This window comes from Amia ocellicauda, chromosome 6 (assembly GCF_036373705.1).
Source record: "Amia ocellicauda isolate fAmiCal2 chromosome 6, fAmiCal2.hap1, whole genome shotgun sequence".
Classification (NCBI taxonomy): domain Eukaryota; kingdom Metazoa; phylum Chordata; class Actinopteri; order Amiiformes; family Amiidae; genus Amia; species Amia ocellicauda.
This window is the reverse complement of record NC_089855.1, coordinates 45,146,692-45,173,273: the sequence shown is the minus strand read 5'-3', so window position 1 is coordinate 45,173,273 and position 26,582 is coordinate 45,146,692. Positions and strand designations below refer to the sequence as shown.

The window sequence follows — 26,582 nt, the reverse complement described above, 5'->3', positions numbered from 1 at the left end:
ATCATGGCACCTGTCAGTGGGTGGGATATATTAGGCAGCAAGTGAACATTTTGTCCTCAAAGTTGATGTGTTAGAAGCAGGAAAAATGGGCAAGCATAAGGATCTGAGCGACTTTGACAAGGGCCAAATTGTGATGGACAACTAGACAACTGGGTCAGAGCATCTCCAAAACTGCAGCTCTTGTGGCGTGTTCCCGGTCTGCAGTGGTCAGTACCTATCAAAAGTCTTCCAAGGTAGGAATACCGGTGAACCGGCGACAGGGTCATGGGCGGCCAAGGCTCATTGGTGCACGTGAGGAGCAAAGGCTGGCCCGTGTGGTCCGATCCAACAGACGAGCTACTGTAGCTCAAATTGCTGAAAAAGTTAATGCTGGTTCTGATAGAAAGGTGTCAGAACACACAGTGCATCGCAGACCTGTACCCAGTGACTCCAAATCTCCTGTTGATGGGGTGGCTAGATGGATCCTTGCCTCAAGTGGTTTATCCTGAAACCGAACATCTCAACTGACATTGATGAAGGCACTGCCAGGTCCTTACAGAGTACTTCTGGTCCAGCTTTATTAGGAACCACTTGCCCAGCATGCAAGCCCATCAGAAGTGGCATGCCACACCGGCCGACCTCGCTGAAAAAAGAAAACCCTTAGGCTGATTGAATGAGTGGTGCATCCAAGTGCAGATGGTGGTCATCACAGGTCAGGATCAAGGACAAGGCATACACAAGGACAGTTGCCTGACTGGTCGTCCTCCCAGCCATTTTATTTATTTATTTACTATTTATTTATTGTAGACGCCCTTGTCCAGGGCGACTTACAAAATATAAGAGCAATACAAAGTGTAATAATACAATACAGTTCAAAGCATAATGCAATTTACAAATTCCAATTTACACAAGTGTATAGGAAATATACAGTAAACAATACAACTCCTACATCCTAGATTGTAAAAGCTAGTAAGTGCAGACAAGATGTGAAGTCATCGTTAAGAGTTAAGGGAAAAGGGGCATAGAGGAAATCAAAATAAACAATACGAGTACTAGTAACGTTGTACGTTGTATAAGTGCAATTTTACAGGAGAATAAATTACTAATAAACAAGTACAGTCTGAACAGATGCATCTTGAGTAATTGCCGGAAGGAGGTCAGGGACTTCTTTGTCAGATACTGACAGTGCTGCAGACAGAGAGAGAGACAGACTAACTGTTACTGCCCTGACAGCACAGTATAGCACAGTACAGCACAACAGAGTAAAACTCAGTATAGCATAGTATAATTAAGTACAGTACAGCACAGTGTATCTTACCAGCAGGCACTGTGTTCAAGGCTGGAGTCCAGGGCCTCCTGACTAGGTCAAAGAAGTAGGTGGGGAAGACTGTTGGATCAAGAGATCTACGTCAACAATTCTTTTTAACACATTTAATAATTTAACGTTTTATAATTGTATGGTGTGTATATACATATAAATATATTAAACTGCTGCACAAAAACAAAAATGAGAACTACGGCAGTAACACGCTTCTCTTTATAAGCACACACATATATAAATGCACACAATAATATTCAGAATTTGAACATTATATGTATATATATATAGACACATACATAATTATTTGTATTTATTTTACTTTTTATTAGGTTAATTTACTCACCAGCTTCTTAATGAGATTTCTATGCCTGCCTTGTAGACACAAGTTAAATCCGGGGGTGAATTTCAGACAAGGACACTCGGAGCGTCTTTCCAATGCTCAGCCTCTTTCGGTATTTAGTTTTAGTTCTATTCTAAAACAAAGGTAAGTAGAATTAAATGGGAGTAAGCTTTTGACTGGCATTTCACTGAGTTGTGGGTATTTACTTTGATCTAGAAAACAGGCAGAGACAGTTTTTGAAATTGTAACTTCAGATCCTCGTCAATTTACAAGTCCATAAGCTTGTCCTCCAACAATGGCAACAAGGATGTCTCTGCATTTAGAGATGAGAATGGGTCACACACCCATTGATTTCCTTTCTGTGGATCAGAGTCGGAGGGGAAATGCTCTTCGCATTTTTGGAGAGTAAATGTTTGATGGGATTAAATTATTTCACACAGGAGAGTAAGAGTAAGATATAAATGCAAAATACTGGAACATGTTAAAGCAATTGTGCTGTACTCTTTCTTTCCAGCTTCTTTTTATAAGCTGAAATATTGTCATTTATTGTATTTTCATTAATTGGCTGAAACAGTATTCATTCCAAAATAAGGGTCACGTTCGTGAAGCACAGCTCTGCACAGAAATTCAGCATCACCTCAGCCCGGCGCATCTCTGAGAAGCTGCTGCAGGAGGTGAGTTGTGGCTGTGAGACAAAGGGCTATGCAGAAATCAAGAGGGACGTGTGAAGCTGAATGAGACCTACTGCTGCCCCCTTGTTAGCGGAGGTGAACGTCAACTTATCACATAATGAAGCTGTGAACAGCATTGTCAACACCATAGATATAGAATTCTAGATCTGTACTTTAGCATGGTCAATGCTTGATTAAATAATTACATAAATTATTCTAACAAATATAATGTAAATCTGTGGTGCACAATAAAGTTGTAACTTAAATGATTGGCAAATCCAATTTTTGAAATAAAAACGAAAATAATATAAAAATAATAAAAAATGAAGTCATCCAATCCACTGATTTCTGTAGGGTTTTTGAAGAAAGGCGGTCGCCCTCTTGTAGTGCAGATTTGGCAAAGTTCTGCGCAGATCTGCAGAATCGACATAGATCCCATTGGTGGAGCTGTGCAGATCTGTGCTAAATAAACACAACAGGCATTCTTTGATCATATGCATCTGATGTCAGACAGTGCAGTCACAAGCACCTGGCGCAGCAAGTTGTAAGTTTATTGGCAGCCGAATGCCATGACTGAATGACCGTAATTAGTAAATTATTCAATTTAGCATATGAAACTTTAAAATACCGATATGAAGGTATAGTAAAAGTCCAAACTGGTCTGTAAATGAATACCCATATATAGTTTTTTACAGTATACAGCCCAGCCCTATTAATTATTCATGTTATTATTATTACTGTGTAGCAAGACAATGGACCATAGCAGACAGAAAAACACAGGAACCAAATGGAAAAAAGCATGTTTTATGAAGTGAAAAAAAACCTACAAAATAAAAATCAACTAAAAAATTTAACATTTGATAGAAGAAAAAAAGCAAATGAAGATTTGTCATGTATAATTTTCTTTCATGTTGTTGTATATCCCCCCCTGCCCCCCGACTACAAAGACATACAGCAGTCACACAGGGAGGGAGTTGCTGTCAACTGAGTACTCTGGGATTCAGTACACACAGACACACAAACAGTGTCACAATGTGTGTGAGAGAGTCTGTGTGTATGCATGAATGTATGTGTCAATATGTGTGTGTGTGTGAGTAAGCAGTAATCTTAATTTGTCCACAGTGAGGCCAGGGACCAGTTGCATAAACACAGACTAAGTCTTTGTCTTTGTATAATTATAAGTCATACTGATAATAGACACTGAGTTAAAACCGTTGCATAAAACCATCTTTCCTTAGACTGGTCTTACTTCATCAATCACACAACACATACTGGGAATTTTAAATCACTTCAAGAAGATAAACAACATGGTTTAACAACAATTGCTTCTCTAAAATAGCAATGATACCAGTTCACAGTAATTGAATGGCTGTGCTCGTTATTGAAATATATATACTTTGGGGGACATTTTCTGAAACTTGCATTAACACACTGAAACACAAGATTTGGGTTAAAATAAAATAAAAGGTAAAGCCATCAACCCGCCGTGTGAGCGGTATGTAAAAGACAGGCAGAGATGATGGAGAAATGTGCTAAAACAACCTAAATGAAGCACAGAATTTGGTTATTAAAATCTTTGGGGAGGAATCTTGATATTTTGTGGGATTGACAGCACGTTGTGTATGAGTCAATGGGAGGATCCGCCTAACATCATCAGTGATGGTGTCCCATAGTCTCAGGCCATCAGTTTCAATGGGAAGATTAGCCTGAGAATTCTAAGTTAGCCTGGGTTTGAGGAGGCTAACTTTTCAGGCTAAGGATTAGTCAGTGTTAATATTTATGCAACTATCTAACTTATAATAGACTAGTCTAACTTGAATTAAGACTAGTCTACTGGTTTAAATATAGTTTAAAACAGTACTGTACTGCGCACAATGAGGACACAAAGTCACACATATAATAATAATAATAATAATAATAATAATAACACACTGCAAACTATCACTGCACCGAGGCCTGTCATAGAAACACAAACAGGACCCAGGGCAGCCAGTCCCTGCCCCTGAGCACAGGGAGGTGACATTATAGAGGCTGGCTGTAGTCCACATGCACACAGGCCTTCAATGGTCATGGGGCAGCAGGAGCACAGGGGGGTTCCATGGCAACCCAGGCTTCTTTCCCAGGGCTGTTGCCTGCTGGAGTGTTGCCCGTCCCCCCTTCAGAAAACTGACCCCTGCACCTCCGCATGACCTTTGACTTAGGCCGAGAGCAAGTGGCCGCCGCTGTGGGGGCGCGACCAGGCTGACTGCAACAAGCCCAGCCCGGTGTCACATAAAAGACACCAGCCCAAGCCCACCCCAGCCCAGCCTGGCCCCAGGGACCCTCTCTCCTGCCAGGCTTCTTTCCAGCTGAGCTCTCCATGACTTCATTTGACTTCATAGTGACAGTTGGGGAGATTTCAGTGAACTATGGAATTCCAGACAAGGCACCTGAATTCTCCTGTGTTTGATTTTCTAACAACTGAGGGGAAGTGTCCATTCGGCCAGCAGGAGAGTGCGTGGGGGGAGGAACAAGGCTGGGGGGCTCTATCACCTCTATCACTGCCTACTTCCCTGCTTCTCCCTCCCCTCCCCCCCAGTGCCGGTCAGCCAGCCGCTGCAGCAGGGTGTTGACAGTGTCCTGCTTGGAGGAGAGCAGCTCCAGCGTGGTGACCAGCCGACCCAGTGTGCCCAGTGCTCGCCGCTCCCGCCGCTCCCTGCGTCGCTCCCGCTCTTCCTCCCGCCGCCGCCACTCCTCCCCCACCCTCCCTCGCTCCTCCTGGGCCGCCAGGATGCAACTGGAGGCGGCCAGGGAAAGGGCTGCACTTGCCGTGGCGGCCGGGGGGGCTATGGTGCTGGTGGTTCCCATGGAGGTGATGGTGCCCTTCCTGCCCTGGGATTTTGATGAGACGCTCAGGAAGGCGTCCATCATCTGGGAGAGGGAGGGAGAAGAAGGGAGAGACAGTGTGAAGGATTAGTCCACTGCACTGACTATACTCTACTACACTACTACACTGTAGTATACTGCACTGTGCTCACGTCCCTACTGACCTCGTAGTACTCCCAGGTGGTCGTGTGCTGGCCGGTAGCACGCGCGCGCTCATACACCCTCTTGTAGGTGACCAGCAGGTTGTTCCACTTGCGGCGGATGCGCTCGAGGGGGAAGGCCAGGCCATTCTGGGCCAGCTCCTCTTGCACGCCCTGGAACAGCTGCCCCCGCTCCCGAGTGCTATACTGCTCCCAGCGGCGGCCCACCGCCTGAATCAGCTGCACAATCGCCTGGGGGGAGAATTCCTGGCCTGAGCCTGGGGAGGACAGGAGGCAGGAAGAGAGAACATAAGAACATAAGAAAGTTTACAAACGAGAGGAGGCCATTCGACCCATCATGCATTATTTGGTGTCTATTTAATAACTAAGTGATCCAAGGATCCTATCCAGTCTGTTTTTGAATGTTCCCAAATTGTCGTCTTCAACCATATAATAGTAATAATATAGAAATGGCCCTTTTGCAAGTATTTTGCAAAACTTTTCCACCTAGGCTAGTTTTTTTCAAATGCACATTATTACTTTATTTCTTATGGTATTTTCACCCAACAACTCCTCCGAATTTCATTATGAGTGGTTTTTCAACTAAACATGTTCAAAAAAAGATTTCCCATAGACTTTAATGGAGGAAAAAGGTCAAAAAGGTCAACATTTCAAAAAATGCATTTTGTTTTTGTGAAACAATTTGCTAGTACTGCAATATAGTTCGTCTAATCATGATTGACTATGCAGAATATTATACTACAGGTTGTACAATTTGATAGGTGTCATTTATAGGGCCCTTTGAATTCCGTGTTGCGGAAAATGCAGACGGAATCGTGGAATTTGGTAATAAAAATGGAATCAACTGTAAAATGTGGAATATTGCAGAATGTAAAAAAATCTAATAAATCCCTCTGAGGACGATTTAGGCGGATCTGCCCAAAATTGGGGCATCAATTACAAAGTATTCATTATCTAATAAACGATTTGAGATAAGGACGTGGTGTTTTTACCTGTGTAGCTAAGATTCTGCTGAAAAGAGCCATGTGTGGTTTGTTTACATCGCGCACTTCCTGGTTTTAGAAATTCAATATGCAAAGCAGCACATGGGTCTGGAATTCACCAACGGAGAGGATGTTACTGTGTGTGTCATGTGCCATGGAGATCTGCTTTTTTAAACTAGCCAATAAAAAAAAACCTCTCTCAGGCAGTGGAATACATCAGCTGATTAGTGTCGGGTTACAGACTAATACAGTTACGCACTTGAAGTGACTTTCAATACAACTTTATTTTAACCCTCTGGGCCCCCCCCTTTTTTGCTTGATTTTACTGTTGTCATATGTTTACGTATAACTCAGTAATTACAAGGGCTAGAGGCAAGTTTCTTATATGGAAACACTCAGCACAAAACGGAGATTCAGAAAATAACAAATAATTGTGTTTGTCCCACCAATGGTAATACAGAAATCCAAAAAGTGAAGAAAAACAAACGCTTATAAGAACAAAATTAATTTATGGTCAGTATAACACCATTTTATTGCCCCAGGCAGGCTTTTCACTGAACATTGAAACTTCAAAGTCTTATGAACTTGTGTAAAAAATACAACTCAAATCTGACCTCCAGAACAGAAATTACAGCCATTTATATTAGACTACCAACAACGGGAATAACTATATACAAGTAAAGAAGAATACTAAACAGGGAAAAATAATTCCAAACATCTAGCTTTTGAATATTGTCACTTCAGGCATTACATAGACACAGGCTATTCTTTACAACAGCTCCTGTCTATGTTGATGCAGTGACTCATCCCAGCCAGCACGCTGCCATGGCGTTTTATTCTTGCACAGAGCACACTGTCAGTGGCTTTCATAGTGCTGTCAACAGACTCAGCATCTATGATTTGTAAGGTGTATTCTTTTTTGTCAGATTCCATTTCTCTACTTTGTCTGTGAATCGCGTCTATTCTGTGTGCACCCTGTCTTCCCCATGTGCGCTCTGTGAGCTTTCTCACAAACACAGCTGAGCATGCTCGGATATGGGCGTGCTTGGTATCATTGGAAAGCTACAGCCCTACCCTGTACGAAAATGACAAACCCGTTGGACAATGAGGGACAGGATTCGGGTAACAGGGTATGGAGTGCGCCCCCCCCCCCCCCCCTCCTCAACAAAAAAAAATATATACGTGTTTCTTAAAGGGGAGGTAGCTCAGCTGCTTATACGGAAATGGCCGTAAATAGGCTCGTTCGAAGGCTAAAGACCTGCGGTTTTCGGGAGTGACAGCTTTGGGCAGCTATGGCAGACAGGGTTAGAGTAATATGACGTAAACGCTCGTACCGCCCCCGGGATGATTTGCAAAGGGCGGACCCCACGCACTGCCATTGAGGACGCGAGCGCGAAATCAAGTCTCAAGTTGTAATAACCTGCCATCACCCCCATGCATTCTGACACGGAAATGGTGCCCATTACATGTAAGTAGTTGCGTTGTACACGCATTTTCGATGTTTGTTTTGAATATATAACAAGACCCCCTGGCATGCCAGGTGCCCCTGTGCCACTTTGTGGAGAGGCCAAGCTTTGTTCAGTGGCATGTCTGAGGGACCTAAATAACTAAAAAAAACGGAATTTGGTAAAAAATAAAACGGAATTTGGAAATAACATTAACGGATTTCATAGTGCGCTACATATACCTGTACTCCTTATAATATCCATATTAAACACTTGTTTAATATGGATATTATCTAAGTCCAACCATGCAAAATATAACCTGAGTGTAAAGGGTTAAGTAGTGTTGGAAATATGCCATCTGGCCCAGGTGATTTGTTTTTAATTCTGCTAGTCCCTTTAGTACCTCCTCCTCATTTATCCTGATCTCTCTTAGAGTTTGACTGGACTAATTGTTAACCTGTGGCATGTTATCCATTCTTTCTTCTGTAAAAACCTCTGTGAAATACTAATTTTTAGAACATTTTTTTGAATATATTTACTTGCCACATTTTCAAGATATATAAATTTTTAGCTTTTATCCATTTCACTTCCTCCTTTATTGACCTCTTGCTGTTGAAGTATTGAAAAAGCTCTTTGCATTAGTTTTAGCTACAAGAGGTATGTTTCTTTCTATTTCCCTTTGCTTTCCTGATCCCTCGCTTAACATCTGTTTGCAGTTCAACATATTCTTTGTATTTAGTTTCATATCCATCGCTGTTGTAGGCGCTATACAACACTTTCTTTCTCTTAATATCTTTTTGCATACTTCTATTAAACCATTTTGGCCAATGTTTTTTGGTCCTCAATTTACTAAGTTTTGGTACACATTTCTCAAGTAGTATATTCTTAAAATATAACCATCCACTTTCAAATGAATCTTTATCCAGGCTTCTAAGTGCTGCTTCATACCTTCAAGGTTTGCTTTTCTAAAATGTTAGATCATTGTTTTAGACTTGGTCCTTGTTTTTTGAAAGAATGCCACAAAGCTAACCATATTGTTATCACAGTTTGCCATTGGTTCTCTAACTAGTGTCCCTCTGATTCTATCTTGGTCATTTTAAAATATCAAGTTAATGCATGCGCTCTCCCTGGTTGGTTCCCTGACAAATTGAGTTAGAAAGCAGTCATTTACCATCTCAACCATTTTTATTTCTGCTTCTGTAGTCCCAACTGGGCTTTCCCAGTCTATGTTTGGGAAATTGAAATCCCCCATTATAACACATCCTTGCTACATGCAGTCCTGATTACATTGTACCATGCAACATCTTTCTGAATATCTGAATTGGGTGGTCTGTAACACACTCCTGCCACTAATCCTCTGGATCTTTTTTCAAAAGTTTAACCCACAAAGATTCTGTTTCATTACTAGGATCTAATTTGAGTTCTTCTGCCTCAATGTTATTTCTGACATATAATGCTACCCCACCACCTCTTTGATTTTGCCTGTCTCTCCTAAACTGTATGTACTCTTTCAACTTGTATTCATCCCCATCATTTTCTGTAAGCCATGTTTCTGTCACTCCTACAACAACATAGTCACACGCCAGCACTGTGGCTTCTAGGTCTAACATCTTGTTCCTTATACTCCTGGTATTGAGGTACAAACATTTCAGGACTTTCCTTCTAGCAGTTTTCCCTTTCGTTTCCATCTCCCATTGTCAGACCTCCCTGCCCGCCTGGTCCCTAGTTTAAAAGATTCTCAATTACTCTGCACATACGTTCTCCCAATGCATTAGCCCCCCTTCTGTTTAGATGTAGACCGTCCGGTTTGTACAGGTCCCATCTATCCCAGAAGAAAGGTAGAGAGAGATTGATAATTCACCATTTACTGTCTGTACAACTGTATTATACTGTTATGCTATACTGTATTGTACTATGGTAGCATAAAGGGAGACAGAGAGGGGGAAGAGAGGGGGAGAGGGGAGGTGTTGAGGGCGTACCTGTGTCTTGCGCTGGCTGGGGCAGCATCTGTAGCTTGGGGGAGCCTGTCCCTGACCCCCCCTCCAGAGTGGCAGCCACAGTCTCCACTGGACCTGAGCAGGAAAAGACCCCCAATTATCAATAATAATAACAACAATATAGAACTCAGCCTTATTAAAGTAAATATTTGTGTGTTATTGAAGTATTATTAGTGTTGTGTAGCAGTAGAGGAGGAGGAGGAATGGTATATTTATAGCACCGGATTATTTTACGTGAGTTATGCTAACTTGTATCAACCTTCCAGTAGCGACTGTAATTAAAATTCAAATAAATAAATGAATGCCTTTCCCTCCCCTCTCTCACACCTCTCCCCCTCTTTCTCTCCTTCCCCCCCACCCCCCTTTCCCTGTACTGTACTGTACTGTACTGTATAGGGTAGGGGTCGGCAACAGGCTGCCCCCACCGCTCCCGCTCTTACCGGAGAAAACACCGTCAGCCCATCACACCAGCCCACCCCCTGCACCCTCTTACCCGGAGAAAACCCCGTGATATTACATACCAATTACATTGTGGCCCGCAGCCTATTAGCTCAGAAACAAATTGGCCCGAGGCCAAACCTAGTTGCCGACCCCTGGTATGGGGACTATAGTGACTGGGTTTTGTCTGTGCTGTATTGCACAGGGACTATACTGAATAATAACGATTACTACGATCAATGGCATATCTTCGCCTCCTCCAACTACAAAATCTAGTACTACTACCAATCATAACACCACTTTTCCTCCAACATCTAGTAGTGCTACTACTACTGCTACAAGCCTCCCCGTAACAACCCGCTCGGCAGCGTCAGTGCGCTCAGGGCAGCAGGGGGGCGGACTCACACACAAGGATGCGGCAGGCGCTGCTCAGGTCCACCTGGCTCTTCAGTCCCGGCCCGGTGCCGGTCTCCGTGCCTGTCCCAGTCCCGCTGCTGGTCCCGGTCCCGGTCCCGGTGGTGGCGGCGGGCTCGGACGAGTCCTCCCTCAGCGCAGACGAGCTCCCGTCCCCGGCCGGAGCCCCCTCGCTGCCCCGCGCTCCGGTCATTGTCTGTCGCCGCGCAGAGTATCTTGTGTTTCACTAGTATTTATTATTACTGTACCCCCACTCTCTGTTTTGAAAACTTTTTCAATGATTTCTTGTGTTGTTGTTGTTGTTAATGTCGTGCGTGTCTTTCTTGTGTGTCGGGCGATCGTGCGTGTTTCTTCTTCTGCTTTTGTCGGTGCGGCTCGCTGTTAAAATTGTTCTTAATCTTGTTTAGTATCGAAGTGTGTCGAACGTAATGGCTGCGCTCGCTGGTCGTCTGGCAAATCTGCGCAACCCTGCTGCGCATTTCTGGGCAGAGGAGCCGTGACGTCATACGCAGAGCCTGCACGAACGCAGACGCTCCGGCTACCGCGCAGAGGACGTACGGCGTGCGCTTGTGCTTCAGGAGGGCTGCCGGGAGGGGGGCGGCCCGCCAAAACAGCAGTGTTGAGCAGTGGCACACTACTAATTCATTCATTGACTTAAACCCCATTTAACTCTGCGTGCAATCTCGATGTTTCTGTATACACACGCTCGTATTTTTAATGCCTCACATTCTTATTATTATTATTATTTAGTAACCAAGAAATTTATATGACATTTAAAACATTCTGCTAGTTTATGTTGAGAATAAAAACGCATACACTAGTTTGTACTATTGTGTCTGCTATAGCGGTAGATTAAACAATAGGAGTTTTAAGTTAAGTATATAATTGTATCAAGAACATATTATATAAAATGTCAAGGTTCAATAAAGTAATTGAGCGGTTAACCCCTTCCTAGACCAGTGCTTCACTGTCAAGCTGTTTGACTACTTCACTAGACTGGACTGGACTAATGAAAAAAAGAGGACAGAGCACTCAAATGGATGGATTGACTTCCGATTTATTGTTTCTTGTAATGGTTTCAAATGGTGTATTTAACACTGTTGCAGGACAACATGGGGACTTTGACAGATGCACCTGTATATGTGTGTATGTTTGGGAGGGTATGCGTGTGATTCTTTGTACATGTGTGTATCTATGATTTTTTTGAGTGTAGATGTGTGTCTACGTCTGTGTGAGAGTGCATAAAAATATATTCTGCTATATAAAAATGTGCAAATAGAAAAATATTTTTAAATCTCAGATATTAAAATGTACATAGATTACAAAACAAATACTAACAATGTTAATAGAGGGTGCAGACTATGATCTGACTATGATTTGACTATTGTATGTAGGTATTGTTTTCCTGTATATTGCAAACATGGCATATATTTCATTCTGTAATGCATGGATTGATTTGATATATTGACAATATGTTAGACAGAAGACTCGCCATACATTTGGAAAAGTTTAAAGCAGTGGTGCGCTGAAATACATAAGAATGCATGAATTCACAGGATCACCCCATATATATATATATATTTTTTTTTTAAGTCAACCTACAGATATCAATTAAAAGGGAGGAAAGACAGTTCAATAATGCGTTGACAAAACAAGACAATCTTTAATTCTTTAATAACCCTTACCTTTAATTCTAGATGACAGGTTTCCCTTGATCTACAGGCTAGTACTGGATATTGTGAAACTCATTTTCCTGCTTATAATGCAGTTTAAATCCATTTTTTATTTCATTTTATGTAAATCCGCTAGAGTTCACGTTTCAATTCACCAGACATGGGACAATGTAACAAAGACGCATACACCAATGCATTTGGTTTAGCACTTTTGTGTATAACAGCAGCTCCTTCAAGTGAAATCTGTCGGTTTATTAAATCACACATGGGAAACCAGCCAATCACAGAGCAGCATTTCCACACAGTCCTAAACCTCTTTTCTTGTGTATAAAGTCATCCAGTACAGTAAACAGTATTTACAATTCTTCAGTGCTAGTGGTGCAGGTCTTACAGGATGTACATTTGTTTAATAAATAGTTTTAAACGCTTCCTGATGAAGGCTTTCCAGCCAAAACATTGACAGCAGATTACTTGTTTTTACCAAATAAAATGTAATCATTTTAATCTTGGAGCGTTAAACGATTTTTCTTTTATTTACGTTTAACCAGCATGAAAACACAATACAGATCAGCTACTGTAGGTCAGTTACAGCCTATCCTGGACCAAACCATGTAAGGATGGGGAGAAGGGGGGGTGGTTGCTAATTTAAGGTAAATAATAGTTATTTTCATAATAAGTTAATATGAGGTGTAAATCTTATTGAAAGAGAGATACTCTCTCACCCAGACTACAACATGAGACTCCCCTTCACACCACATATTCACAAATATGAGTGTTTCAAAGGGTTGATGTGCAACAGGCCCCTGATTGGCCATCTTCAGGAGGGGGGGGGGGGTTGGGGGGCTAAAAATATTGCACTTTCGTCATCATAGCATTATTATTTAATTGGTAGTCTGATATTTGTTTTGTCGTAGTCTTATAATATATTAATCTCTCACCTCTCTTTCCATCTTTATATTTCTCCATTTATTAAATTTTGCTAATGCATCTCAGCTCAGCAATAGCCGCTGAGACACTGACAATTTAGCCCTTCTTTGCCTGCGTGGCGCTCACCAATTGTGCCACTGTTGAGCACTCCCAGTCACAATGAGCAAATGATACAAGCTGGGATCGAACCGGCAAACCCCAGCTCATAGGACTCTGCGCTTTTACTGACTGAGCCACTCAGAAGGCCTTGCTTCTGATTTTGAGTGTATGTGAAAGTGCGAGTGTTAAACCCTGTACTCTCTCAGTCACCCCAGGGACGATGGAGCGAAAGATTCTCCTTCCCTTGCAAGCAACTAGACCAGTGTCTCTCCATTCTCCCCCATACTTGTGCACAGTGCAGTTCCTCCTCCAAGCCAGCAGGGGGCAGGTCTGTCAAGCTGTGAGGGCTGCTCAGTGTCCCACACCAAAGACCTTCTTGAATTCTGCCCGGAACAGATCAGACAGCCCCACTCCCATCTGGCCATATTGATTGTCCTGCAAAAACAATGAAAAAATGTTTACAGTCTGATCTCCTATACTATACTATAGTCCACACAGCACTGGCTGCAGTCTGGCTCCTACACCGTGCTGTAGACAGGGGTGCTCAGGGTACCTGGTTGAACTGGGCGCAGTTGTGGAAGATGAGCTCAATGTCTCTGACGAAGGCGCTGACTGTGCTGTACTGGCCGTCCAGCAGCTTCTCACTGACCTTGTCCAGCCACATGGGGCTCTCCACATGCTGCGCATAGCCCTGCACCTGCAACACACACACACATATTGTAACACACACACCGTAACACAGACCGTAATACACACACTGTAACACACATAGTAGCATGCACACACTGCAACACACACACTGTGTTGGAAGTAAAGTGAGGGGGCTCCTATGTTTCTAGTCAAGATAAGAATGTACAGACAGGTAGGGGAGGGATGGAGAAGGGAGTGTCCTTCAGCTTGCAGATCTACATGTCAGTTCTCACAGTGGTAAGAAATGTCTCTTGAATTTTTGCTTTTGTTTGTTACTGTATACACTCACCTAAAGGATTATCAGGAACACCATACTAATACTGTGTTTGACCCCCTTTCGCCTTCAGAACTGCCTTAATTCTACGTGGCATTGATTCAACAAGGTGCTGAAAGCATTCTTTAGAAATGTTGGCCCATATTGATAGGATAGCATCTTGCAGTTGATGGAGATTTGTGGGATGCACATCCAGGGCACGAAGCTCCCGTTCCACCACATCCCAAAGATGCTCTATTGGGTTGAGATCTGGTGACTGTGGGGGCCAGTTTAGTACAGTGAACTCATTGTCATGTTCAAGAAACCAATTTGAAATGATTCGACCTTTGTGACATGGTGCATTATCCTGCTGGAAGTAGCCATCAGAGGATGGGTACATGGTGGTCATAAAGGGATGGACATGGTCAGAAACAATGCTCAGGTAGGCCGTGGCATTTAAACGATGCCCAATTGGCACTAAGGGGCCTAAAGTGTGCCAAGAAAACATCCCCCACACCATTACACCACCACCACCAGCCTGCACAGTGGTAACAAGGCATGATGGATCCATGTTCTCATTCTGTTTACGACAAATTCTGACTCTACCATCTGAATGTCTCAACAGAAATGGAGACTCATCAGACCAGGCAACATTTTTCCAGTCTTCAACTGTCCAATTTTGGCGAGCTTGTGCAAATTGTAGCCTCTTTTTCCTATTTGTAGTGGAGATGAGTGGTACCCGGTGGGGTCTTCTGCTGTTGTAGCCCATCCGCCTCAAGGTTGTACGTGTTGTGGCTTCACAAATGCTTTGCTGCATACCTCGGTTGTAACGAGTGGTTATTTCAGTCAGTCAAAGTTGCTCTTCTATCAGCTTGAATCAGTCGGCCCATTCTCCTCTGACCTCTAGCATCAACAAGGCATTTTCGCCCACAGGACTGCCGCATACTGGATGTTTTTCCCTTTTCACACCATTCTTTGTAAACCCTAGAAATGGTTGTGCGTGAAAATCCCAGTAACTGAGCAGATTGTGAAATACTCAGACCGGCCCGTCTGGCACCAACAACCATGCCACGCTCAAAATTGCTTAAATCACCTTTCTTTCCCATTCAGACATTCAGTTTGGAGTTCAGGAGATTGTCTTGACCAGGACCACACCTCTAAATGCATTGAAGCAACTGCCATGTGATTGGTTGGTTAGATAATTGCATTAATGAGAAATTGAACAGGTGTTCCTAATAATCCTTTAGGTGAGTGTATGTAGTTCATGCATGGATAGTCCTGATGCAGTGGGTGACAGTCAGTGATTACATATTCCTGTTTATTTCATGTTCTTACTTTAAGTAAAACTCATTTTAGCAAATACAAAATTAGATATCACAGGGGGAAAATATCTGAAATGGGGGTTATGTGTCTATTAGGACGAATACGGTATATTATATATATGTTTTACATTCATGACACACTTTTGGATTTTTTATGCTTTGGAGAGGTTTGTATTGGAGCTCTGGAAATATAAATCATGCAGTTGAGCCATCATCATCACACACACAGTAAAAAAAAAAAAAAAAAAAAAAGACGGAAATCACAGGCAGGCACTCACAGTCTGACAGGGGTCCTGAATGAAGACTTTGCTCTGGTCGGCCTTGTAGAGACAAAGCAGCAGATACTGACATTGCTGGAGACACGGAGACAGACAGACTTACTATCCTGACAGCACAGTATAATACAGTATAGTATAGTACAGCACAGCACAGCACAGAATAGTATCTCACCAGCAGGTAGTGTTCAAGTCTGGAGTCCAGGGCCTCCGACAGGGCCAGAGGACCAGGCGGGGAAGATTGTTGGTGGTCTTTCAGCACACAGTATGTACACAGCCAGGGCTCACTGCAGAGACACACACACACACACACACACACACACACACACACACACACACACACACACACACACACAGGTAAATACGAAAACGCAAGGAACTGCTGCTATTCTGTTCTGCTGTGTACTGCAGTGTCAGTGTAGTGTACTATACTGTACTGCAGTCTCAGTGACTGTGCTGTACTGACTTATTGTCCTCTAGGTCTTCCAGTCTGGGCAAGTGGCAGCTGGTGTGGAAGGAGTGAGGGCAGCGGTCACAGCAAACCAGAGAGCCCCGGCTCCCACAGGCATAGCAGTCATCATCATTGTCCTGCTGGAGAGAGAAGGAGGAAGGCGAGGGAGAGGGAGGATAAGGGGAAGGAGGGAAGGAAGGAGGAGAGAGGGGTAGATGAGAGAAGGGAGAGGAAGGTGAGGATAAGGATGGGATAAAAGAGGGGGAGACAGTGAGTGACTACCTGAGTGTGTGACAGTGAGAGTGAGTGTGAGTTGGATATTGTGTGTGTGTGTGTATGAGTGTGTCTCTGGTCCAAAATGATCTCACCCAGCGGTCAGACTCAGTGCTGCTGCAGAGACGACACTGACACAGCACAGAGTGTGGCACCAGCACACGTCTCTGAGAGAGAGAGAGAGAGAGAGAGAGAGAGAGAGAGAGAGAGAGAGAGAGAGAGAGGGATCAGACAATGCCTGTCATATAGACACTGCAGTCAGTGTGTTCAGTGTACTCAGTACAGAGAGTTTACTCAATACAGACAATAATGGAGATTTGGAGCAGCAAAATACTTGAACTCCTCCGCTGCAGCTCTGCTCTGGCCAGTTAGTGCAGCTCCAGCTCCGCTCTGCTCTCCAGCTCAAATTAAAGGTATAATAATGATTTGAAAGAAAACAATCACTGATTTGTGAACAGTGAATTCTTTCAGTTTTTCTAAGAATCCGCTACACAGAACTACTTTACCTGGCCTCTCCGGAGAGATGCACCAGAAAATCCAACATTTGCTTCCCAACATTCCAATCAAATTTGAGGCTTTTAAACCCTTCTCCTGCTCCAGGCAAAAACCTGCTGCTCTGTGCTCTAAATCCCTACACAATACACAATCCCTCCCTCTCCATCCTCCCCTACTCCAGGCTCTCTCTCACCTCTATGAGAGCACTCAGCGGCTGCCCCTCACAGTGGATACAGGCCTTCCAGTTGGAGCCATCCTCCCCACACGAGTTCTCATTGGCGAAGTCGCAGGGGCTTAGCCAACGGTCCTCCGTCCTGATACACCTGCCAATTAGACCTGCAGAGAGAGGTGGGGGAGAGAGAGAGAGAGAGAGAGAGAGAGACACACACAGTGAGAGACACACAGAGGGACATGGCGACACAGAGAAACGCACAGAGAGACACTGACCGCTGGCAAACCTGTCCCTCTGTAGGCTCCCTGTGGCTGAACCGCAGGTGACCGGCAGGTGGTCAGCCTGGACCTCTGACAGCATCTCTTCATCGCCGCGTTCCTCCTCCTGGTCTCCCTCCTCACCGTCCGTGGTCAGGGGGTGGGTCATGTTGGACGCTGTGGGGGGGAGAGGAGCACACCAGCAATGCTCTGTGATTCATCAGAAGCCCTGCTTTCACCTCTAACCCCTTAATCAAAAAACTGTACCGAACTGAACTGTATTGTAGTAAACGGTATTGTACGGACCTGTATTATACTGAGCTGTATTGTATTATATTGTACAAAACTGTAATGTTGCAGCTGTACTGCACGGAACTGCACTGCATGACAGTGCTGGGTAATATTCAGAAAAGCACAATCACAGTGGGAGTGGAGATCAGCCCTAGGCAGTCATGGATGCTGGGAGAGATGGGACTCCACAGCAGATCAGCGTGGCTGCCTGTGGGCCTCAGACCCTGGGCCCCTTGCTTACCTGAGGAGGAGCTGCTGAGGTCATCGGAACTGAAGAGCCTGCGCCTGCCCTGCCAAAGAGACACACACACACACACACACTTAATACACATGTAGAAAGAAAATTTGACATTTCTCCCACTGTTACCGTTGCAAGAAGGAGAGGGACAGGGAGAAGAACAAGAACAATAATAATAAACTGATTTATATAGGGCCTTTAAACAGCATTTAACTAATTTTATTAATACAATAATTACCTGAAAAAATGACTGGAACAATACAATGGATCTTAAAAAAGACATCAAAATGCTGTTTAAAACAATAAAGCCTGGCCAGTGGTCTCTGCCCTGTGCCCATGTGTGCTGCTGTTCCTCACTGTGAATCTCCCTCCACAGGTCACACAGCCCGTATTTTCCAATTATTCCTCACAGAAGTGAGACTAGGTGATTTGTGTCCAATCAGCAGCCTCTTAGAGAGCTGTGCGACTCCTGTCCAATCAGTTGTTTCTTCGACAGGGTGTGCGTCTGTGTGATTTCTGTCCAATTAAAATCTTTTCCAAAAACAAACGCTCACCGTATGAGCAACTCCCAGTTTACTTAAAAATGGTTCTCCATTAATTATTTTCCATTTTCTCTCTAACTCTATTAATTCTCTCTAACTCTCCCTTTAACAATTTCTACACTTTCACAGCACAGGGGTTTAAAATGGTTATAAAATAAAATGGGAATGCCTATAATTCTTATACATTGTTAGCATCTGTTTTTTTCACATTGTTATTCAGTATCCTGTGGACATTCTTCAGCCTCCTCCTCTCCTGGTCTGTGCAGCTATCCTGCCCTGAGCCCTTCATCACATTCAAGAAGCCAGCAACTAGCAACAGGACTTTGCCAATAAAGTATTCTTGTCAGGCCAGGTGAAAACACTGCTTGTTAAAATAAGAAATGCAATCGTTTCTAAGCGAATATGAAATTAGGCAGTTTTCCAATTATATAGATAAGGAGAATCAACCCCACTTTGCACTGCTTCGGCAAAGACAATAGAGTATCTTTTGTAAAACAGTACAACCAACAGGAGAGACAGATCTGCTGCCACTTGCGCTCACTTCCAAGCTCTGCCCTTTCAAAAGCCACTCCCAGCACTCACTCCCAAGCTCCGCCTAATCACTTGCAGCATTCACACAAGAGCAGCAGTTCCCAAACTTTTCAGCTGGTGCCCCATCTATGCATTTGTGCCACAGCTAGTGTCCCCATCCCCCTTGTCTCACATGTTCATATTTATATTACCATTTATAGTTTTGAAAACCCTAACATTTAATAAAGATGTATACACTTATTTGTCTTTTTCCATTTCATTTGATTTTACCAGTTATTATATATTATATACATATATTATATACACATACATACATACTTTTTTCCCCTCACTGTATGTACAGTGAGGGGAAAAAAGTATTTGATCCCCTGCTGATTTTGTACGTTTGCCCACTGACAAAGAAATGATCAGTCTATAATTTTAATGGTAGGTGTATTTTAACAGTGAGAGACAGAATAACAACAAAAAAATCCAGAAAAACGCATTTCAAAAAAGTTATAAATTGATTTTCATGTTAATGAGGGAAATAAGTATTTGACCCCTTCAACTTAGTACTTGGTGGCAAAACCCTTGTTGGCAATCACAGAGGTCAGACGTTTCTTGTAGTTGGCCACCAGGTTTGCACACATCTCAGGAGGGATTTTGTCCCACTCCTCTTTGCAGATCCTTTCCAAGTCATTAAGGTTTCGAGGCTGTCGTTTGGCAACTCGAACCTTCAGCTCCCTCCACAGATTTTCTATGGGATTAAGGTCTGGAGACTGGCTAGGCCACTCCAGGACCTTAATGTGCTTCTTCTTGAGCCACTCCTTTGTTGCCTTGGCTGTGTGTTTTGGGTCATTGTCATGCTGGAATACCCATCCACGACCCATTTTCAATGCCCTGGCTGAGGGAAGGAGGTTCTCACCCAAGATTTGACGGTACATGGCCCTGTCCATCGTCCCTTTGATGCGGTGCAGTTGTCCTGTCCCCTTAGCAGAAAAACACCCCCAAAGCATAATGTTTCCACCTCCATATTGGATGGTGGGGATGGTGTTCTTGGGGTCATTCCTCCTCCTCCAAACACGGTGAGTTGAGTTGATGCCAAAGAGCTCGATTTTGGTCTCATCTGACCACAACACTTTCACCCAGTTCTCCTCTGAATCATTCAGATGTTCATTGGAAAATTTCAGACGGGCCTGTACATGTGCTTTCTTGAGCAGGGGGACCTTGCGGGCGCTGCAGGATTTCAGTCCTTCATGGCATAGTGCGTTACCAATTGTTTTCTTGGTGACTATGGTCCCAGCTGTCTTGAGATCATTAACAAGATCCTCCCGTGTAGTTCTGGGCTGATTCCTCACCGTTCTCATGATTATTGAAACTCCACAAGGTGAGATCTTGCATGGAGCACCAGACCGAGGGAGACTGACAGTTATTTTGTGTTTCTTCCATTTGCGAATAATCGCACCAACTGTTGTCACCTTCTCACCAAGCTGCTTGGTGATGGTCTTGTAGCCCATTCCAGCCTTGTGTAGGTCTACAATCTTGTCCCTGACATCCTTGGACAGCTCTTTGGTCTTGGCCATGGTGGAGAGTTTGGAATCTGATTGATTGATTGCTTCTGTGGACAGGTGTCTTTTATACAGGTAACGAGCTGAGATTAGGAGCACTCCCTTTAAGAGAGTGCTCCTAATCTCAGCTCGTTACCTGTATATAAGACACCTGGGAGCCAGAAATCTCGCTGATTGATAGGGGATCAAATACTTTTTGTGTGCAAACCTGGTGGCCAACTACAAGAAACGTCTGACCTCTGTGATGGCAAAATCCTTGTTGGCAACCAAGTACTAAGTCGAAGGGGTCAAATACTTATTTCCCTCATTAACATACAAATCAATGTATAACTTTTTTGAAATGCGTTTTTCTGGATTTTTTTGTTGTTATTCTGTCTCTCACTGTTAAAATACACCTACCATTAAAATTATAGACTGATCATTTCTTTGTCAGTGGGCAAACTTACAAAATCAGCAGGGGATCAAATACTTTTTCCCCCCACTGTACATACACACAAACAGATCAGCCATAACATTATGACCACCTGCCTAATATTGTGTAGGTCCCCCTTTTGCTGCCTAAACAGCCCTGACCCGTCAAGGCATGGACTCCACTAGACCTCTGAAGGTGTGCTGTGGTATCTGGCACCAAGACTTTAGCAGCAGATCCTTTTAAGTCCTGTAAGTTGCGAGGTGGGGCCTCCATGGATTGGACTTGTTTGTCCAGCACATCCCACAGATGCTCGATTGGATTGAGATCTGGGGAATTTGGAAGCCAAGTCAACACCTTGCACTCATGATTCATCAGACCAGGCCACCTTCTTCCATTGCTCCGTGGTCCAGTTTTGATACTCACGTGCCCATTGTAGGCGCTTTCTGCAGTGGACATGGATCAGCATGGGCACCCTGACTGGTCTGCGGCTACGCAGCCCCATATGCAACAAACTGCGATGCACTGTGTGTTCTGACACCTTTCTATCAGAACCAGAAATAACTTTTTCAGCAAGTTGAGCTACAGTAGCTCGTCTGTTGAATCGGACCACACGGGGCAGCCTTCGCTCCCCATGCGTATCAATGAGCCTTGGCCACCCATGACCCTGTCGCCGGTTCACCACTTTTCCTTCCCTGGACCACTTTTGATAGGTACTGACCACTGCAGACCGGGAACATGCCACAAGAGCTGCAGTTTTGGAGATGCTCTGACCCAGTCGTCTAGCCATCCCAATTTGGCCCTTGTCAAAGTCGCTCAGATCCTTACGCTTGCCCATTTTTCCTGCTTCTAACACATCAACTTTGAGGAAAAAATGTTTACTTGCTGCATAATATATCCCACCCACTGACAGGTGCCATGATAATGAGATTATCAGTGTTATTCACTTCACCTGTCAGTGGTCATAATGTTATGGCTGATCGGTGTATAGAATCTTTGTTATGAAAATTATTTAATTTAATAAACTTCTGCAGTTGCCGACTTTCTAAAATTGAACAAGGTAGAAACATGTCTACACACATGACGCCCGAGATTACCGTCTGCACAATCAAGGGAAGTATAAGGTTTATTTTCTTCCCCTATCTCTGAACTTAAGATTTGTTGGCCATGGACTCTCTGACTCCAGCTGCAGTGTTGTCTTTTCACTGTCTGCCTCAGTTGTGATTGATGTGGAACTGCACAAAGTCATCGATTTTTTTTTTTTTACTGCCGTTTTATTTTGGCGTTTCTGAATAATTGCAGCAGAGATTCCTGGTGAGCTCATTTCCCCACTCATTGACATTTTGGAACTGCAAGTTATTTGTATATATTTATTTTATTGTAATGATCACCTCACAAAGTCTGAAACTACAAATAAGCAGCCCACAGACGGTGCACTACAATCCTATATTCTTATTGGCAATTACCGGATATGGCATAATCCAATAACTGAGAAACGATTTCCACTCTTTTTAGTCACGACTGTAGTTTATTTTTAATGTGTGCAAGTGTGGGAAAAGTCGTTTCAGAGACAAGTCTATGCAAAAGGAATCGGTTTATCCAATGAGATTTCAGCGGGGGCTGCATGAACAGTTGTCGGATCCCCTCCCACAGTTTGGGAACCACTGCACTAGAGGGAGAGAGATTGGGAGAGAGATAGACTGACCTTGTATCTTCTGCCCCTCTTCTTTAATGGAGACTGCAGATGCCCCTCCTGTAGAGACAGAGATGTTTGTGGAAAGGAGACTGCAGAATGGTGAGACACAGACAGACAGAGATACAGATACAGAGACACAGATAGACCACATTCCTTTCTGTAGTTCCCTCTCTCCATCCATCCTCTCCTGCTCCTGTCCTCCTCCCTGCCTCTGCTTCATCACACCACCCTCCTCTCGCTCTTACCTGTATCAGTCTGTGCAGCATGGGCTCTACCTCTCTCTCACCTGTATCAATCTGTGCAGTGTTTCTTTATTGCAGCGGATGCTCAGTTTCCAGTTCTTGGAGCTGCTCTTGCCCCCAAATTCCTCAAACTGCCTTGGGCTGAACCAGCGTCCTTCTGCCAGCACACACCGCTCCCCTTGTGCACACAAAGAGACACCGTCACACACAGAGAAACACTGTCACACACACAGAGACACTGACTGACTGATACGAGCCCCTCACCCTTGGCCAGTTTGTCCCTGTACAGTGTGCCCTGCTTGTCCCCACAGGTCACAGGCAGCTGGCTCTTGTACAGCGGCCAGTTCCAGATTGCCTCGGGAGAGCCCTTGCCTTTCTTATTCAGAGGAGTACCTTAAACACAGCACAGCACATTACACTATAACACAGTGTACTACAGCACAGGACTGTATAGTACAGTACAGCATAGTACACCACATCACAGCATAGAATACAATAATAGGGCATCTGGGCCCCAAACCAAACATTCCAGTCTGTGCCCCATAACCCTATTGGCACAGATTGGCAGCAACTCAAAACATAAGAGCATATGGGCTTATTATTATTATTATTATTATTAGTCATTTATACATGGATATTATCAGTAATACTACTGTCTCAGAGGTGTTTGGGATTTCCTGTGTTATTTATGAAGTAAATTTTAGAGAATATCAAAGTGGAAAATGGAGAGATTCTTATTTCTATTGATTGTGTTGCCACAGTATTACGACTTCTACTACTACTTATGATAATAAAAATTATAGTAATCCACATGCTATCAATATTTTTGTAATTGCTGCCAATGTCCATCACTTGTCTTTCGCAAACAAATGACGCCTCCTAGATCGAGGATCTTATCCTTTGCCATTATCCTGGAACTAGTGACAGCACTTTGGCAATAAAGTGTTTCACTGTTCACTGTTTCAGGCCATGTGAAAACCGTGAAATAACACAGACATGGATGACTCTAATTCAATCCAGATGCATTGTAAAAACTTTGAATATGAAATTAAGCAGGATTTCCATTATATAGAAAATCATCACCATAACACCTTGCAATCCCACAATGCATTGTTGTGGCAAAGACAGCAGTTCCCATGTTAAATAGATGGAGCTGACTATCTGATTTAGATGGAAGATCTTTACCTATGCTATACTTTACATACTAAAGTCCACAAAGCACTGGCTTCAGTCTGGGCCCCTATATTTATTGTACTGTACTGTACTGTACCATACTATACTATAGACCTCACAGCGCTGGCTCCAGACTGTATTGGGTCCCTGGCTGCGGTACCGTAGATGGGTTTGGGGGGTCTCTTCTTCTTCCTGGGGGTGGGCTGGGTGGAGGGGCCGGGTTTGTCCTTCTCTTCACTCTCCTCTGACTGCCCTTGTTTTTCTGAGAGAAAAAGAGAGAAAATTAGTGAGATAATGAATTAAGCAGTATAGAGGCTTTTTTTTTTTTAAGGTGCGGTTTACCGTGGGTGATTTTGTTGTTCTTTCTACCCTCTTTCTGCCCCTGCTTTTTCCCCTCCTTCTTCTCTTTCCCCTCCTCCATCTCCTCATCCTTCTCAAGCTTCTTCTGGCGAGTGTATGTGCCTGTGCCATTGACAGACAGAGAGAATATTAACTTCAAAAGGAAACTACAGGAGATCAACGGGAGTGTCCTGCTGTGTGACACTGACTGCGAAGCGTTCTCTTCAATGTGGTGACAGGGTGAAATGTGCACTGTAGAACACAAACTGACACACAAATGTTGTCTTGTACTGCGTCTTCCAGGACCAGGGTTGAGACCCTGCTGTAGTGTACTGTGTCTGCAGGACCTGGGCTGCACAGTGCTCCCTCTGTTGCAGTGCAATGATGGTTGTGTTCAGCACTAAGCCTGTATCTGTTACTGGATCCCTGTATCCTAACCACACAAGTGGTGGACTGGACTAGACTAGACTGCACTGGATTGGCCTGGTGGGCTGTGTGCTGTGTGCAGACTGACCATCCAGGATGCTGTTCTTCAGTAGTCTCAAGGGGGGGTAGTGCTGCATGATGTGCTCCTGGAAGATACACCCCCAGAAGACCTTGATCTTGTGTGGGATCTCGGCCTCCAGCCAGTGCAGCAGCTGGTACAGCGCCTGCTCCCTCCCTTCCAGCCCCTTGGCACGCAGCACCTTCTGCACAGCAACACACACAGACAAAATCAACATAACACAGTACAGTTCAATATTGTATAGTATACTATACTACAGTACAGCACAGTAAAACAGACATCAGCATAGTACAGCACAATAGCACACAACACTGTAGACAATGCAGCACAACAAGGCTCATCACAGTATAGTATATTATCGTATAGCGCTCCTCACTGTGTGCTGGTCCTCGGAGATGACGTCAGCGTCCCGGAGCTGGTTGAGCAGGCGGCGGGGCTTAGTGAGGCAGGACAGCTCCGTCTTGCGGCTGTGGAGCAAGTCAACCAGCTCCTCCTGGGTGAAGAACTCCAGTGAGTCCATGGCTGGGAGGAGAGGACACAAAAGAGACGGATGAAAGAGAAGAGACTACTTTTGCGAGCTCCGATTCCCCGTATTAACACGCCGTGTATGATATGTCGGGAGAAGAATTGCACTTCGCCAGCTCACTCACGTAAAATCACCCTTAGTATTGTTAATAAAGCAATTCGAAACAGCACCGGGATGCATTTCTGTTCTTTAACAGCAACAATAATAATATCAATAATATAGAGATTGTGATACGTCTTAGTATGAGTCACACCCACCAGCGTGTCTTATTTTCATATCCCGCGGACTGCTCTCTCTCCAGGCCCAGGCCTCGGCTCGGTGTTTACATCCTGCCCGGACTGAGCGCACACACAGCGGCTCTGTCCCTCGACTCGTACTCATCCCGCAACCATCCCATAATTATTACCTGCCAGCCACAATTTTTCGGATTCCCACAAGCAACGCTAAAATAAATGCCCCACCTGGCTGTATTTCCTGGAGTGTCAATTGAAACCTCCCGCGCTCAATACCACACCGACGGGCGGAAGTTGTGCGACGAAATGTAGAAAACGAAACTTATCATTGAATAATGCTGCGCTGGCACACGACTGTATTCATTTGGGCGTCAGCGACTTTGGGTCCGCCTTCACCTTATTCTACATACAGTTTGATAAGCCGGCTGTTACCACGGAAAACAAAATATATAAAAATAAGGACAACAGTCTATAGTATAAGTGTACAAGGTCCAGATCCTTTTCAAGTAGCGCACTGACGGTATAAGTGTGATATTCTCTAGAGCAGTGGTTCCCAAACCGGTCCTGGGGGACCCCCTTCCCTGCTGGTTTTTGTTACAAGGGAGCTCTCAATTACTTAATTGAACCCTTAATTGAACTAATAATTTCCTAAATCAGAGACTTTAAATTTTTTTAAACAGTAGGGGTTTTAAGTTAAGTATAGAATTATATTAAAAAACGTATTGAAGAAACAACTATTTTCTTACACAATTTTAAAAGTAAAATCTAAGCAGATTGTTACTTCAATTAAGGTTCAATTAAGTAATTGA

General features: G+C 43.9%; 2 protein-coding genes across 5 annotated transcripts; both read right to left on the bottom strand.

Annotated features, from left to right (window-relative positions):
- Positions 1-3,094: 3,094 nt before the first annotated feature.
- LOC136751522 (uncharacterized) lies at positions 3,095-11,258 on the bottom strand. The gene is made up of 4 exons (XM_066707199.1): positions 10,606-11,258; positions 9,745-9,837; positions 5,341-5,594; positions 3,095-5,221 (listed from the first exon to the last, which is right to left on the bottom strand). The coding sequence occupies exons 1-4, from the start codon at positions 10,805-10,807 to the stop codon at positions 4,856-4,858; spliced, it is 915 nt and encodes a 304-aa protein (XP_066563296.1). The 5' UTR covers positions 10,808-11,258; the 3' UTR covers positions 3,095-4,855.
- A 393-nt stretch (positions 11,259-11,651) lies between these two features.
- LOC136751521 (nuclear body protein SP140-like protein) lies at positions 11,652-26,130 on the bottom strand. 4 transcript variants are annotated; one of them, XM_066707196.1, is made up of 17 exons: positions 25,798-26,130; positions 25,391-25,536; positions 25,024-25,198; positions 24,513-24,632; positions 24,331-24,432; positions 23,262-23,390; positions 23,042-23,175; positions 22,765-22,812; positions 18,034-18,082; positions 17,520-17,678; positions 17,266-17,408; positions 16,673-16,744; positions 16,320-16,441; positions 16,029-16,140; positions 15,857-15,931; positions 13,867-14,010; positions 11,652-13,748 (listed from the first exon to the last, which is right to left on the bottom strand). In XM_066707196.1, exons 1-17 carry the CDS (start codon positions 25,919-25,921, stop codon positions 13,665-13,667), a joined length of 1,938 nt encoding a protein of 645 aa, XP_066563293.1. In that variant the 5' UTR covers positions 25,922-26,130; the 3' UTR covers positions 11,652-13,664. The 4 variants fall into 4 exon arrangements, with proteins under 4 accessions (XP_066563293.1, XP_066563292.1, XP_066563295.1 ...); XM_066707195.1 differs by having other exon boundaries at positions 16,320-16,444; positions 25,798-26,127; XM_066707198.1 differs by having other exon boundaries at positions 16,320-16,444; positions 26,002-26,125.
- Between the last annotated feature and the right edge of the window lie 452 nt (positions 26,131-26,582).

Coding starts and splice junctions, on each gene's coding strand:
- LOC136751522 (XM_066707199.1), bottom strand. CDS start 10,807: ATGACCGGAGCGCGGGGCAGCGAGGGGGCTCCGGCCGGGGACGGGAGC. Junction 5,595..9,744: donor CCAGCCAGCGCAAGACACAG/GTACGCCCTCAA, acceptor TGTCCTCCCCAG/GCTCAGGCCAGGAATTCTCC. Junction 5,222..5,340: donor CCACCTGGGAGTACTACGAG/GTCAGTAGGGAC, acceptor TCCCTCTCCCAG/ATGATGGACGCCTTCCTGAG.
- LOC136751521 (XM_066707195.1), bottom strand. CDS start 25,921: ATGAGTACGAGTCGAGGGACAGAGCCGCTGTGTGTGCGCTCAGTCCGG. Junction 23,176..23,261: donor CAGGGACAAACTGGCCAAGG/GTGAGGGGCTCG, acceptor TGTGTGCACAAG/GGGAGCGGTGTGTGCTGGCA. Junction 17,679..18,033: donor CCTCAGCAGCTCCTCCTCAG/GTAAGCAAGGGG, acceptor TCCCCCCCACAG/CGTCCAACATGACCCACCCC.